This window comes from Apteryx rowi, unplaced genomic scaffold (genome assembly GCF_003343035.1).
Source record: "Apteryx rowi isolate R43461 unplaced genomic scaffold, aptRow1 scaffold_1183, whole genome shotgun sequence".
NCBI lineage: Eukaryota > Metazoa > Chordata > Aves > Apterygiformes > Apterygidae > Apteryx > Apteryx rowi.
In genome coordinates this window covers 74,659-90,583 of record NW_020447401.1, presented here as the reverse complement: position 1 = coordinate 90,583, position 15,925 = coordinate 74,659, and the positions used below count along the sequence as shown (strand labels likewise).

Sequence of the window (15,925 nt, the reverse complement as noted above, 5' to 3'; positions counted from 1 at the left end):
GCCCCGGTATGGGGAGGGGGTCTGTCCTGCTGCACGGCCCTGGTGTGGGGGGTCTGTCCTGTGTCATCTCCCTCCCCTCCACCCCCAAATGTCAGACCCCAAGGAGACACTGGCACTTGGGTGGGCTGATCCTGGGGCTGGAGGGCTGGGGGGGGGCTGCCACGGTCCCAGTGGGACCCGCACCCCGGCATGCCTGCACCCCGCCATCGCACCGACCAACCTGCAAAGAAAGATCCCACGTCGGGGGAGAAACCAAAGCCCCCGACTCTGCCATTCTGGGGGCAGGAACTTGGTCTAGATTTCATCSTGGGCCTGTGCCCATCCACCTCCCCTCGGGTCTTGGAGCCCGGTGGTGAAAAGCCAAGGACCTCGAGGCACCCTCCAAATGTGCGATTGCCACCGTGCAGGCGGGCGCTATTTGGCCATTGCCCCCCGCCCTGCCTCTGCACCCCTGCGCCCGGTCAGAGGTGCAAGGGAGGAAACCGGGGCTGCAGCTACCGCCTGGCTCCCATGGAGGCCCCAGATGCTGGGGTCGAGGTGGCCAGGCTCTGCCCATGGCCCAAGGACGTGTCCCCACCAGCCAGAGTCATTGCAGAGGGACAAATTGGGTCTCTGAGATGGGATGTGATAAATCGGGCAGGTCTCGGATTCGCTCATGCAGCCCACAGCTCCCAGCGCCTCTGTAGTGTGAGCAAAGGTGGCACYGTGCCACTGTGCCACTGCCAGGGGATCGTCACATCTCCCGAGGACCCGGGGAAGGAGGGAGGAAAAAAAGCAAGGTGGCAAGGGAAACTGAGGCACGGGGCCATGTGCAAGGCCCTGCAGGACCTGGGTGGCCTCACCCAGTCCTGCATCCCCCATGGTGCCCCTCCGGCCGCAGCGAGCTCTGCAGACTACAGCCAAGCACAGTCAGGRCGAGGGTCCCTGCTGCCTCCTGGTGCCACCCCCGGAGCAGGGACCCCAGTGCAGGACATGGGGCGCAGCCGGGTCCCCCTGTCCCATCTTGGGGCCTCCAGCCAGGGAGCCCAGCCGGACGCCGTGGCACCAGGCGCAGGGGCAGGAGGCAGAAAGGTGGGTTGCCTGTGTGTGTGCAAACACGCACACGTGCACACACACACACACACACACACACACACACCCTTGTGTGCACAGACACCCCCCCGCATGCACACACACGTGCACACCCCCGCACGCACACACACACGCACACGCACACCTGTGTGCACCGGCACACAACCCTCGCCCATGTGCACGCACCCCCCCGCCACGTGCACGCAGACCCACGTGCACCCGCACGCACGTGGCTACGCGTGTGCGGACGCTTCCCAGGCGCCCGTACTCGCCGGGCTGGGTGTGGGGAGCCGGAGGGGCCCGTGGGGGACATAAGGGCCAGCCCCGGCTGTCCTCGGCGTGGGACAGCCCTGCAAACGCGGCTGCGGCCCCTGTCCTGGTGCTGTGCCAGGCTGCCCACTGGCGGCTGCTACGTGCTCGGAGGGGGGGGGGGGTCCGTTACAAAACCCAGCCCCCAACTCAGCCATCTGAGGACTGAGTTTGCCAAGTCTCAGCCCCCAATGCATGCCCAGGACAACCCAGGCCTCAGGGTGGCAGCAAGCCGGTGCCAAGCAGGGAGGCGACGACACCCGGGAGCAGGGTCACCGGCACCACCGGGGCTGGCACGGGGTGCCCCCACGCTGGCTCCCGGCGCGGCGCCAGGCGGCATCGCCAAGGGCCCTGCTGGCAGCGCGGGAAGTGCCACCCCCGGCAGGCAGTGGGGACGCGCTGGGGCGCTCGCCCACGGAGCCGACAYGGAGCCCGGCGCGGCTGCCAGCTCTCCCCCTCGCCCGCGGGAAGGCGTTCGGCTCCGGGGGTGGGGACGGGGACAGCGCGTGGGCAAGGTGACGTGGGGGCACTTCGTGTCGCCTGGCCCATCCCGTGGAAGTCGGGGTGCCGCTGCTGGAGCCAGCCTGCTTCAGCTGCACAGTACCCGCCTCGAGCGCCGAGGACCCCCCTGCCCCACACCCAGCCCCCCCGTGCCCCCCCCCCATTTTGGCATTTGGCCCAGCCGCACAGGCCCCCGCTGAGCACCCGTCGTTGCGGGTGCCCATCCCGGCGCAGGGGCTCGGGGACACCAGGGCACAGCCACGTTGCCGGCACATCGGGGGTGCAAAGGCCCCTCTGCCCCGGCCGGGGAGCTCGTGTCCTGCCTTGCCCCCGGCACCAGAGCTGCTGGGGAGCAGGACCCTGCGGGGGACACCAGGATGGCCAGGGGGAAGCCAGGACATCCATGGGCACACCAGGACGTCCATGAGGACATCAGTTCTCCAGGCTGGAGACTGGAGGCAGATGGGGATGCTGCCACATCCCTGCATGACCCCCCCTGCCCCGGGGAGGTGCAGGGTCCCCCAAGACCCTGGCAGGGCTCTCCCCATGGCCTGGGATGCACCAGGCCAGCCTGAACCCCCCAAGGGTCTCTCCAGAGGTGGATGTATTTTGGGATCTCATCTTGCAGCATCTCCTTTCTGACCCTTGCCCCTGCCAGCGTTGCAGCTCCGGGGCAGCAGAGCCGCACGGGACACGTCCCTTCCGCTCCCGATGGCCGCGCGCATCGCATGCCGGCACAGACACACGTGTACGCGTGCAAACACGCGTGCACACCTGCGCTCACACGTGCACGTTCACGCTCCGCACACACACACACACACCCGGGCACACACGCACGTGCATGCAAACGCTCGCCCGCCGGCGCGTGCCTGCGCGCACGTACGCAGACCGCTTTCAAACCATCCGTTCCGAGCCAAGCAGGATGTTTAAATGAGGAGTTTTGTCTCCCCGTTTAGCGCGGCCCATCTGTCCCCCACCTCCACCGAGGTGCCTGCGCCCTCCCTCGGGCACCCTCGCCTCTGCCGGCAGCGGGCATCCCCGGAGCCTCTCCCACGGCAGTCCCGACACTCAGCGTGGAGCAGCTCCCACGGCTYGTGGTCAGGTTTATTTTCTGCCCGAAACACTATTTTGGATAAAAACGAGTCTTGTCTGAACGGGAAACGTTCATGAAAAGCTCCTGGGTCCTTTCCCAAAAATGCCTGGCTTTTGGTCAAAACTCAGGATAAAAAAATGGTATGAAATTAAATCAAAAGCAACATCCAGGCCCTGAAATAAATTATTTCCAGGAGTCGAATTCTTGCAGTCTTTGTCTCTCATGCTATTTCCCCCTCCACGCAGCCAGGCTGAGCACATTTCCCTCATCCCCGAATCACTAGTTACTTTGTCCCCAGTGGGGTCCGAGACCCCCGGACCCGGCAGTGCCCGGCGCCGTGCGGACCCAGCCAGCGAGCCGGAACGAGCACAGTCCTAATTAGGACCCGGCACCAACCCAGGTGTCTGCGATCCCCCAAGCTGGATTCAGGCCCCGTGTCCAGACCCAACGCTTGGAGATTTCGCAGTTTCCACCCGTGCACCTTTGGGGGTGGTTAAGCGTGGGGTGTTCCCGGCTCCCCCCRGAGAGGAACCGCCAAGGGCACGCGGAGCAGGTCGTCTTTCCGGATCAGCCCAGCACATCTGGGGCCTCTCTGGAAAGCGCGAGCCTCGACCGCAGGGAGAAGCCGGGCCGCGTTTTAACCACATGTGCAGGAGCTAACCGTCCCGCGACCACAAGAGACAAAGTCAAATTGTAATTACCGGGGAGCTGGATATTAAAAGTTAACGTGTTTGGACAATCCGCAGTTCCTAGCACTTGCTGGGCAACTCGGCTACTTGCAGCAGAGCCCCAAAACTGGGAAAACGTGTCCGTGGATGGGGGTGGGGGGGGCCAGGCTTGGGGGGGCATTGGGCCAGATGGGATCCGAGGAAAGTGCTCCGTGTGCCGTGCCATGCCAGACGCTGAGCCCAGTACCCAGCCCGGCTTGGACTTAGCAGCAATTCCCAGGGCAGCAGGATAGGCCTGGATGGGTGGAGGTGGGGGGGCATGTCCCAGCCTTTAACGCAGAGGGGACATCGTGGCATCCCCCGGGTGACCGTTAAGCGGGTAGGAAGTCAGGAACTAAGACGGCACTTAAATACAGTCATTTTGCTCCTGAGAAGAGGCAGGTCCCCCCAATCCCCTTAACTCTGCCCTTTGGAGACCCCTGCGATGCCCCTCTGCGTCCCACGGTGTGTCACCCACCGAAAATCCCTCCTCTGCGGACCCCTGCCCTCGAGGCCGGTTCCTCCGAGCCGGCTGCTTGCGCTGGCGCCGATCCGCTGCCCGGGTGCCACCGCGGAGAGAAAAAGCAACCCGCGAAACCTCGAAGGCCCAACCGGCTGCGGCAGAGCCGGTTCCCCGGCCCTGCGCCCTCCCGGAAACCCCCTTTAGTCCCTCTTTCACCCCGAAACGGTGGAACGGCACCGGGGGGAGCATCACCCTTCCCGCGGGCACGGAGCGGTGCCGCAGCGCTGGGACAGCCTCTGCGGACGCAGTGACCACCCACGAGGCCAGGCGGGAGCCGTGGCGGGCGGGCGGGCGGGCGCAGGGCCGGGGGTGGCATCRCGGAGCCGCAGCTCCCCGCCGGGCTCGGCTTCATCCAGCCCGGCGTTGACACCGGGGCGCCGTCGCCCTCCGGCTTTGGCTCTGCTCCGGCTCGGTTTCGGGGTGGGGAAGGAAGGTCGTGGCCGATGGCACCGGTGGGAGCTGAGCGGCTGGCGGGATCCGAGCGTCTCCTGCGCTAGGAGCGGGCGGCCGGGCAGGATGGAGGGCACGGACATGGACACGGACACGGACACGGACATGGGCACGGCGGCGGCGGTGGCCGAGAGCGCGGTGAGATGGCAGCTGTGCTACGACACGGCGGCGAAGACGTGGTGGATGGTGAGTGGGGACCCCGCGGCCCTCGGCGGGTCGCCGGCGGGTTTCGTCATGGCTGAAACCGCTGGATTTCTGAGCGGGGAGGCCAGTTTGGGGTGAAACTGGGACTTTTTGCCAAAGGGTCGGCTGTGGGGGGGGGGGGCGGTTCGGCTGCAGCCGGGGCCGGGGCCGAGGGGGACACGACCGGGTTGTGGACACTCGCCTGGGACACCCACTCGGATGTGGGTGTCCGTCCATCCGTCTGTCCGTCCACCTCTGCAATGCTAGAGGCGCGGAGCCGATGGAGACGGAGCATGCCGAGGTTTTATCTGGCGCGCGGGCACCGGGCTGGTGGCAYGTCCCCGGGGGACGATAGCAGCGTCACGGGGCGTCCGAGTACRGGGCTGTCGGTACCCGCAGGGTGGCGGAGGTTTATCCCTTGCACGAGCTCCATGGCAGGGCTCCCGCGGCGCGACGGGGACCCGCCGCCGGCCGACCGCCACGGCCCCTCTTCCTCCCCGGGCAGCCGCTGTGTTTTCCTGATGCAGAGCCGCKGCCGGACCCGCGGGAACAAAGCCGCTCCGTGCGCCGGGCAGCGCCCACGCCGGCCGCCCCGGCCCCGCCGGCCCCGAACAGTGCCGGGGCTTCACGGCGAGAAAAGTGGGGCCTTTGAGGCAGCCCCCGCGGCCCCCCGCGCCGCTTCCTCGGGCCGCGGCCTCGGCCGGCGCGCGCGGGCGGGCGCCGGGGCCGGCCTGACCCGCGGGACCCGGGCTGTGCCGGGACGCCGTGGGCGGCTCRGGACGCTTCGCCGGCCGGAAAAGGGTTTGGCAGCGGCCCCGGGGTGGTATCGGGGAGGGGACGGTCACCGCGCAGCCTCGACGCGCCCTTGGCGGGGGGATGCTGGTGCTCGCTTGGGCGGTGGCTCTTGCATTAGCGCTTTGGATGGATCTTGGTGGCGTTTGGGGCGGTTTTCCAGGGCCGGTGGCCCTGAGCTCAGCTGGGACGGGGATGGGTGACAGTCCGGGTGCCATCGGCACGAGGGGGTGCACAAACACGCGGAAGGTAGCAACTCCATGCGGCCCCATCAGAGCAGCTGGGCTGGGTGCAGAGAAGCACTAGACCCTTGTCCTGGCCTACACCGGGCTCTGCGTTCCCGGGAACGGGGTATCCCTTCCAGAAACCTCCCCCCAGATGGTCTCTCCGGTGGCGGTACAGCCAGAGCTGGCCCTTCTCCAGGACGCTCGCTCCTGGCCCAAGGGCACACGTGGCTCACCCAGGTCCGGCACCCGGATGGGGATGTGACGGGTCGATCAGGCTGTATTGGCGCGCGAGGCCCCGAGTTGGCAGGTAGYGGCCACCGGCCGCAGCTCTCCGGCTTGCAGGAATGCTGCCGGAGAGGGAGAGGAAAGTGTCTCACCGGCCTTGGCTAGCTCCATTCAAGAAAGCCACAGCAGCACTTTGCCTAAGCATCCGGATGCGGATAATCTGCTCCAAATGTGGCCTGACGCCCCAGCGGCCGTGGTGTGAATGAGGGCAGAATTTGCACTGGGTCACTTTTYTCTCGGCACGAGCGGCGTCAGTTCTCAGCCACCTCCCGTGACCTCTTGCCGCAGAGGGTTCGCAGGGATTTAGCCTTTGAGCTGCCAGCCAGGGCCACGGACGTCTCATTAAACCTCTCCATCACGGCATTTCACTAAGCCCAGCCAAGCAAAAAAGCCCCAGGCGCAGGATGCCGCCCTCCGTATGGTCCCTTCCCGCGCAGGCAGCTGGCACCTCCGCAGGGCTGGGCAGTCCCGGGGCAAAAACCCTTGGCATCGGGCAAAGAGATTTTTTGCAAATATTTGAAATCACCAAAGCATCCGAGGGGGGGACAAGTCCGGAGCTCCCTGGCCGGACCACGTCTCCGCAGAGGGCCCTGATACGTGTCCGAGCCCTTCGTACCTCCCCGGCATCGCGGCGCTCAGCGTCACCCAACCCTTGCGCTGGCATCGTGATTTCATGGGGGGGTCAAACAAGAAAAGTCTTTTTTTTCCCCAGCTCCCAGCAAAGTTTCAGGATTGGAAAGTTCATGGCSGGGAGGGAAACACTGCAAAGCGCCTGAAATGGGGACAAAATGCTCTAAAATAAGCAAAGACCTTTGCGACGGCTCAAAAGGAGCCCTTTGAGCGGGACCTAAAGGTCACTTCTGCGGCRTCGCGTCACGTGACGGGCTCGAGATTTTTGACTTTTATTCTCCCGAGTTAGGGGCCGATTTAGGAACCTCCCGAGTTTTTAGCAGCACAGAAAAGCAGCTCCCATCCCCGCCGTGCCGCGATGCGCCGGGTCCCCAGGGAGCGAAGGGACCCTCCGGGCCGGGCCACCGCGGCGGGGTCCGTGGCAGGGAGACGGGCCCAGGYGTCCGGGGTGGTGGTGGTGGGGGGGTGGCACCTCGCCACCGTGCCGGGCCACGGTTTGACCAACGGCTTCCCCACCACCCACGTAGGGGCGGCTCAGCTCCGAGGTGGCCCCACGCTCCCGGGGACGGGCTCTCTGCTGTCCCCAGGGCTGGCCGAGCCCGTGGGCCCGTGGCCCGTGGCAGGGTGCCGGCGGCCCACGGCGGGCGGCTTGGCGGCCCGGCAAGCGCTAGATGGCAGCAGAAGAGCGCGCACGGCCACGGCCACGCTCAGCCCCGGCGCGGCGGCGGGAGGGCTGGGACGCCCACGGGCGGCGTGGCCGCGAGCCACGGGCGAGCCGAGCTCGGCAGCCCCGGGCTCAGCGCGGCGCTCGGCGACATCGCGTGGCCCCCGCCGTCCTCCGCCGTGGTTCCCCCCCCCCCCCGAGGGATGCTACGCCGTGGGCCCCGGGTCCTGCTGCCGGTGGCCCCGCTGCCACGGTGCTGCCGTTCCTCCCCGGGCGCAGCCTGGATTTAGGCCGAGCGGAGCCGGGCGCGGAGGAAGGGGCATCTGAAAGGGCGTTGCAGGGGCGCAGCCCTCTGCCCTCCCTCCTGCAGCCGGCTGGGCTCAGCCCCTCTCCGGCCTCGCTCCACGCCGGATGTTTTACCRGGGCAGCTTCGACAGCAGCTCTGCTGCTCTCCGACTAATTCCACCCTTCCAAGCTCCTTCGCAGCCGCTGCTGAATTTTAGCAGCTCCAGGTTAAACCGCACAGGCTGGACACCCGGCCTGCAAACCGCGTCCTCACYGTGCAACCCAGCCGGTGCAGCGCCCCTTGCAGTGCCGGCACCCCAAAACCCCTCTGCCTGGTACGGTGGTGCCACCCAGACGGGTGCCCAGGGCTTTGCGCGCCTGGCTCTGCTCCTCGGGGACCCCAGGGGACCCTGGCCTGCAGCGCCTGGCACCTGCTCCCTTGGGTGCCCTGGCCTTGATGGGAGGCTGCCCCTTGCCACCCCAACGCACACGCGCGCACACAGAGCACGTACGTGTGCAGGTACACGCCAGACACGCGTGTGCAGGCATGCTCACACCCAAACGCGTGCACTCGTGCATGCACACCCGCAGGCACGCACACAATCCCACACGGGCACATGCACACCCGCATGTGTGCACACCCACCCCCCATGCACACACAGCGGCATGCACACACGCGCGTGCACAGCCACAGACGTGCACGTGGGCACACGCACATGCATGCACACGGGCGGACAGGCGCACGCATACGCACACATGCACACCCCCCAGCACACGTGCACGCACAGGCGCACCAACCCGGAGGCGCACAGGCCTGCACACACCCGTGCACACACACACGCACGGGCCTTCCAAGGTTGCTTGTTAAAAAGTACCCGGGTAGGTAAATAGTGTGCAAGGGGGGGGGGCCGGGGCCGCTGGCCGGGTGGCCGGGGCCGGCGGTGCCGCGGCTGCGCTCGGGGGGGGGGCTCAGCCCAGCTGTTAATGACCCACGGCCGGTGCCAGCTCTCTAATCCGTGCAGAGGTTCAGGACAAACTGTACCAGCGATTATATAAACCGACTCGCCTCTATTTATTTAATTCCCTTTTATTTATTTACCGCCCAGCCAATTGAAGGCAGGGGAGTGGCGGATCCCCCTGCCCGCTCCCGGCTTCACCGCAGCCGCCCCGTGAGCCTGGCAGCAGGGCCCGGCGTGTCCCCTGACGGCAGCACGCCTGCACTGGGGACAGCCAGGCTGGCAGAGGGCCCCGGCATGGATAGCGCCAGGCCTTTGCAAACGTGGGTGCGCGACTGGGCTTGGGTGCACACACGTGTGTGCATGTGCATGCATGCACATGTGTGCATGTGTGCATCCATGTGTGCACACGTACACAAGCACAGCACAGCAACGAGCGTGCATAAACACCCGTGCATGCGCCCGGGCATGCGTATGTGTGCATGCATGCATGCACCAGGGTGTAAACACGGATGTGTACACGCACACTGCCAACCGCCTGCAACCCCATGTGCAAATGCGCCCAAAAGCCCGCATGCACCTGCACAAATGCACCTGCGCGCACCCTCAAACGCGTGCACGCCTGCATGCGCATAGCCCAACGCATGCACGCACGTGCACGCACGTGTGCAAATACCTACGTGTGCAAACACCCCCGTGCCGTCCTGCCTGCTGGTTCACCCCGAGGAGCGCTCAGGACGTGAGGACACGAGCCCCCGAGGGGTGGGACAGACTGCCAGGCCCCCCCGGGGTGGCAGCAGCGGCGGCGAGGGGATGGGACCTGCCCGCGGCGAGCAGGGCTGAGCGGGCTGCGACCCCGAGGCCACGGGAAACCTGTCCCGCTGCTCCGCCGGCATYGGGGCATCCGAACCAAACCTGAGCCGCCTTCGGGGAGCAGCGGGAGAGGGGGACACCGGTCCTTGTGCCCCGCCAGCCGCCCCCTCCCCGGGCCCGGCGGCATCGCCCGCCCTTCCCCCCCTCCGTTACATAAACGCCCATTACAGGAAATCAAGGGGCAAATGTCTTACTCGAATTAATAACTGACTTCCTGCGGTTGCAGATTCACCTTCTGCGCTTGTTTATAAACCCCCGCTGCCGCCCCGCGCCGGTGCCCGGTTCGGTTAATGCTCCCCCGCGCCGTTTGCCATTAACCGGCCGGGGCACCGCGTGCCCGCGCCGAGGGGCCGGGGGGCGGCGGCGGCGACTCCGGAGTCGTCCGCGTCGCGTCCGGGCTGCACGGCCAGGAGCCGGGGGTGGGCAGTGCCGTCTGCTCCGCCACCGCCTGCCCGGCCGGCCTTGCCCATGTCACCCGATCCAGCTCCCGTCTCGAGCCCCGGCCATCCCGGCTACCCGCTCGCCGGCATCAGCATCCCAAATCCGCCGAGCCCTAAAGGGAGGCGGCTGCCCCAGCAGCCTCTCGGCGCTCCCCTTGCTCCGGTTTTATAACTCGGTGCTTTCCCGGCTCGCTGGGAGCCAGGAGCCGGGGAGAAGGGGCCAAGCCATTGTGCTGCGCTGCCGCCGCGCGCGGGAGAGCTCGTGCTCCCGGATGAACCCGGCTGGCTCAGCCGTTTCCTGGTGCRTTTCTTCCATATTCCGAAAAAAACAAACAAAATTCTTCTTAAACCAGTTAAGGTTGCTAAGAGACAACAATGCGCTTTGCATGGTGCCTTATTTACGAAACCGAGCTCTTAACGAGCTAAGAAACGGATGGCGAGCGGCTCGGAAATCTTGCTTCGCGGGGTGCGACACGACCGAGGGGCCCTTCTTCAGCCCCGCAAAATACCCTTAACTCTGCCCCGGCGGCGCTGAGCGCGGGCGGTGGGAAAGGCCCTTCTCCTCCAGGGCGTCCCTCACCTCCCCTCGGGCCTGCAGCTGCCGAGGCAGCCGGGATTTTGTGCCTGGTGTCTCCATGCCTGCTCGGGCAATGCCAGGCAGCCAGGCTCAGCCGGACACCGGGGCCCCTGCTGATGGGAGATGCGAGGAGCCAGGCTCTGGCGCTTTTCCCCGCCGGAGATGCTCGGGGTGCTGCAGACYCCCCCCGGCTCACGTCCCCCCTAGTTCCCGGGCGATTTTCCCTGATCCACCCCATCCCTGCAAGACCCTGCTGGGATCCGGCCCCTCGCTCCGCGGATGCTCAGGCAGCATTTTGCAAGCGCTGCTCTGCCCCAGCTCCCCGGCTCCAACGCGCTTCCCGGCTTTGGGAACAGCAGCTTGGCGAAGGCAGCGGCGCTGAAAAGCACCTCCGGGGCCGTCTGCCAACCGCCCACCCGGCCRGGCGGCTGCCGGCAGCGCTCTGCCTGCGCAAAGCGCCGCGCCGGGCCCTGCCTCCGTTTCCCTGCCCGACTCCCCGGCTTCGCCCCGGGGGCAAGAACGGGCTGGCGGCGCCCACGGGGGCCGGAGACTCCGGCGGCRTCGGCTCCCGCGCCGCGGGACGGGACCTGCCGTGGGACACGGCTGCGCCAGGCTGGGCAGTGCTGGCTGCAGCCTCGTGCCGGTGACGCCGCATCCGCCGCTTCCCAGCCCCCCCACGTGCGGAGCCGGGCGGGATGAAGAGTGGCGAGGAAGAGGAGGCAGGGAGACCCCCGCGACCGCAACCCCGGGGCGACGCACGGCACGACACAAGCGAAGCCGCGACCCGAGCGCTGCCGAGCCGCCGACCCCGCGGAGGAGGCGGCGGGATGCTCCGGGCGCGGAGCCTGGGAACGGCGCTGCCGGAGTTGACTTTGGCTCCGGTGGCTCCAGCTCCCACTCGCACCTCACACGTGCCGACACGAGCTTTTCCCGGCCCCGGAGCCCACCGCGCCGCCCTGCCTGGCCCGCGCCGGGTACCGCTTTTCCCGGCTCCGGCTGCACCCGCGGCAGCTGGGGGCCAGGGCYGCATCCGCGCTTCCCTTGGCCCCGGCCCCAGCTTTTCGGCTTAGCGCTCGAATCCGCTCGCGAGGTGCCGGCTGCTTAGCACCCAAATCCCCAGCCAGGGTTAAAAATAACCCCCCGGGGCTCGGCAGGTGRCAGCTGGCACCGCTCGGAGCCGCCTTGGCACGGCAGGAGCGGGGGCCCTGGAAATGCCAGCGCCGAGGGGGGGGACGGGATGGGGGGCGAATGGGGAGCCGGGGAGCCTGGTGCTGCCCCCGCTCCCGCGGCCCGGAGCGGCGCGCTGCCCTTCGCCCGGGCACCCTCGCCTCCACCGGTTCCTCCCCACCGGGCTGCCGGGACCGGCAAATCCGGGAGTGTTTTCCAGAGGGAGGATCCGGGGTGTGTGGGGGCACAGAGAGGGGTTTGATCCCCCCCCCAGCCTTCCCTGGTGGCGCTGGGTTCGGTGCTGCCCTCGCCCTGCCCGCCCCAGTCTCTGCAAGCCCGCGGCCTCTGCCTGCGACGAGTTTGCAAGGCCTCAGCACCCCAGGGGAGCCCGGCAGGCATTTGGGGAGGCCGGACCCCAGCGACCCGGCGGAGCAAAGGGGGCTCCTCGCCTGTGCCCTCTCCCCCCGCAGCCATCCTGGCCCATCGGCGGAGTCGCGGCGAGGGATCCGCTCTCCTTCCTTAAAACCCAGGCGCGGGGGGTTCGGCTCGCGCGGCGCCGGGGCCTGGCAGGCTCCCGGCCGTCTAGGACGCGCCGCGCCTGCTCGCAGCACGCTCCGAACATCGCCCGAGCCGTCACCGGTTTAAAAATAGCGTCTCGGCAGAGTGCAACCACGTTCCCTAAAAGCCATGTGGTTTGAGTTAGAGGATTAATTGGAAATGCTTATTTTGATTTGCAAAGTGATTGGATTTTTCCAGGGCATTTTGAAAGGAAAAAAATCTGAATTTAATTATCACTATTCCAAAAAGCACCATGGGACCGAGCGCTTGAGACTGTCTCATGTTTGCTTCACACCCCTCTCGAAAATGCAGGCAGGCCGCGTGGGATGGGACACGGATGCCGCGCCGCAACCCGCGCTCCGGGTCCAGGCGAATCCCCGGGCTCCCGGTGGCGGAGGAGGGCGAGCGGCCGGCGCCGTGCGTCACGCCGTCCCGCACCCGGGCACCCGGGGCGTGAGCGATGGGCACCGCTGGGCAGGACCCCAGACCCCATTTCGGGTCTCCCGGACCCTGCTCGGCTGCACCCCAACACAAGCACCGTCGGTCCCGGGGTTCCGGCTCGGCTCCGGCGCCGGCAGCTTCTGCGGCTGCTCGGGGCAGCTCTCGCAAAGCCGTGCTCGGGCCCGGAGCTGATGCTTGGGAACGATTTTCTTTCAGCGAGTTGCTTTGTTTTTACCAAAATGGATTTTCAGCAGTAATTGCCTTTTTCTTTTTTCTTTTTCTTCTTTTCAGGGGAAACATCATTTTCAATTATATTTCTTTGGGTTTCCATTGGAAAAAAATGAAAAGCAAATGCTCTCGCACGCCGGCAAAACGTGGAAAAAAAAAATGTCGAGGAATATTTTTGTAAAAATGAAAACAGTTTCATTTCTTTTTCAAGATCTCTTTTTTCCTGAAAAGAAACCGCAGTTGTTTTCCCAGTTATTCTAGTCCGACTGGTTTAGAGACAGACTTCCCAGTTCGGAGGCTGGAGCAGCCGCCACGGTGCTACGGGGTAAACGGCTGCCGCCTCCGCCGGCATCCCTGGTCCCCACCACCCCAAACCGGTGCCGGCGCTGCCGCTTTTCCGTTAGGATGATGAGTTGGGAGCAGGGCGAGAGACTGGGATGTGGCCCGAAAATAGCACTGATAGCCCTGAAATGTGCAATCCGTTGGATTTTGGGAGAGGTGGCGAGAGCCTCGCCAGGCCCCGGCACCACGGATAGTCCCCAGCCCGGCTCTGCCGGCTCCTGGAGGCCGAGGGGAGACAGGATGGGGGAATGCCAGGGATCTGGGCTCCCGAGGGCTGAGTTTTCCGCTTCCCAGCCCCTGGAGCGCTTTCGGCGCTGGCCGAGGTGGCCGCGGTGCCTGGGCAGCTCCGGCTGTCCCGCGGGATCCGGCACCATCCGTCCACAGYCACAACCAAACCCCGCATCCGCCGGGACAGATCCGTGGCGAGCGGAAAACCAAGGATCGCCCAGCCGACGGCGTCGAGCCGGGGTGTTTCGGGACCCGCCAGCTGGGGCAGAGCAGGGGCCGGGGCGGTCGCCCTGATTCCCTCCCGCCGGCGGCAGCTCTCCGCCGGGAGCAGCGCCGCCCCGTCCGGACTCCGCACGCGAGGTTTGATTTAGGGCCGCCGGGTTCCGGTACGTTTGTGCCCTTTGCACAGGAAACGGCAGCCGGGGGCCGAGGGGAGATAATAGATGTATCCGGTGTCTTCGGGAATCTTCRGCAATAGGAGCCCGGCAAGGGGGACGCACGCGGAGGGGGAGCCGCTTCGCCCGGCGCCCCAAAGCGCCCCGCACCGCCCGTCCCCGAAAAGACACCCCGAAACGAGGGCACCTCCATCCCCCAGCTGGCCAAAACATCCATCCTGTTTCTTTAAAGGCTTTTATTAGGGATACGATGCCCTGGGAGGCTCCGGATGTTGGCCGTGGGCACGGGGGAAAGGCTTCCCGTAGGCGTTTGGGCTGGCTCATGGGATGTACAGCGCCGTGCACCGGGAGGCGCGGAGCAGCACCAGCGCAGGCAGCACTGCCTGCAGTATCTCCAGGTCTCCGAGCCCATTCCCATTCCCGGGGCCGGGTTCGATGCTCTCCCTCCGCGCGCTGGGATGTTCCTCCACGGACGCCCACGTGCCGTGGGAATGGGCCAGCGCGGACAGATGCCGCCCTCGGACGCCGAGCCCCGGGGGGGGGGCACCGGGGAGCCGTTCGCGGCGGGAGGCAGCCGAAAGGCGCCCRGCGAGGGAGAAGAAACGGCGCCGGCGGCGGGAGGCGGCAGGAGGATGTTTGCTGGCACAGTCACATGGTTCCCACCCCGTATTGACACACCGGAGCAAACCAGCCCCGGTGACAAACACGGTGCCACTTGGGTAAACACGGCCCCTCCGAGGAGCTGCATCCGCAGCCGCCTGGCTTCCTAGGAACAGAAATGGGGGGTGGAAAAAGAAAAAAAAAAAAGGCGAGCGATCGCCTTAAAAATATATATATTTTTTCTCGGGAGGGCGGGAGATGCGCCGGGGGAGCCGAACGCCCTGTTTTTTGGYGCTTCCTATTAAAAAAAAACACAAAACCCCCCCCGCCGGCCCAAACAGCGGATACAAAGTCCACTTGTCACCCTTAAATTCCAGGCTCCCGCCCCGGCGCAGCAGCTGGGTGCTCGCGCGCCGCCGCCGCCGCCGCCGCACAATAGCGCCTGTTGTTGCCTCGGCCCGGAGCTGGCGGCGGTTCAGGCCCGGGCAGAGCGTGCGCTCGCCGAGGGATGGCGTCATCGATTTTAACTCTCCGGGCCCTGAGAGCTGCTTCGAAACCGGCCCCGGCGACAGGGAATCGCCCATCGGATCCCCCCGGCGCGGTGGGACGACGCTTCGGGGAAACCGAGGCACGGCGGCCTTGCKCTGGGCGAGGGGCGAAAGGGCGGCGGGTGCCGGCGTGCCGTGTGCCCCCAGCCCATTCCCAAAAGCTTCCGCCGGCAAKAATTTTGCCTTTACGATCAAAGTCGAGACCGGCACCGTTCAAGGGCCCCTTGCGCCACCTTCCCGGCGTTATCGAACTGCRCCGGGGCCGCGATCCGGCCGGGAAGGGCCCCGCTTGCGCCGGCGGAGGCGGCGAGCCTYGCGCTGATGGAAGAAATGCCGAAAGCCCGGCCGGAGGGAAGGCGAAAAGAACCCGAAAACATTATTTTTCAGGATTTTTCCATAGCCGGAGGCAGAGCGCGGGGGCCCAGAAGCTCTTTGGGGCCGGGAAGGGTTTTTTAACCGTGCGCCGCACGTGGCACCCGAAACCCGCTGGCACCCGCAACCCGCTGGCACCCGCCAGCCGGTGCCGTCAGCCGCCGGGAGAGCGATGCCCGTTTCCGCAGCGCTTCCCTGGCACCAAACCCTTGGGAAACCGCAGCCGAGCGCTGCCGCGACCAGGCTCCGTGGCCTCCGCGCCCGGCGAGCGAGGCCCCGGCGCCAGGATTTCACACGAACGCCGAAACCGCAAAAGCCGTGGGGTTTTTTTTTCCTCTCTCCCCGCTAACCCGAGCGGCCCCCAGTACCCGCTAATAAAAAAAATAATAAGGACATGGAAAATTCTCTAATATCCATTTCCAGATTCTTGGATTTGGATTGCGTTAATTCGAAGCAGACCCCGGAGGGGGGTTGGGGTGG

General features: G+C 66.3%; 2 protein-coding genes across 2 annotated transcripts in view; one reads left to right on the top strand and one right to left on the bottom strand.

The window, feature by feature from the left end:
- UNC13A (unc-13 homolog A) overlaps positions 1–861 on the bottom strand; it is a gene marked incomplete at its 3' end in the record, with an annotated part of 28,645 nt that extends 27,784 nt beyond the window's left edge. The window contains exon 1 of the mRNA XM_026084151.1: positions 843–861. Within this exon, the coding sequence (XP_025939936.1) occupies positions 843–861 (19 nt within the window). The remainder of the gene's footprint in view (positions 1–842) is intronic.
- Positions 862–4,735: 3,874 nt separating this feature from the next.
- Positions 4,736–15,925, top strand: part of NFIC (nuclear factor I C) — an 80,363-nt gene continuing 69,173 nt past the window's right edge. The window contains exon 1 of the mRNA XM_026084138.1: positions 4,736–4,840. Within this exon, the coding sequence (XP_025939923.1) occupies positions 4,736–4,840 (105 nt within the window). The remainder of the gene's footprint in view (positions 4,841–15,925) is intronic.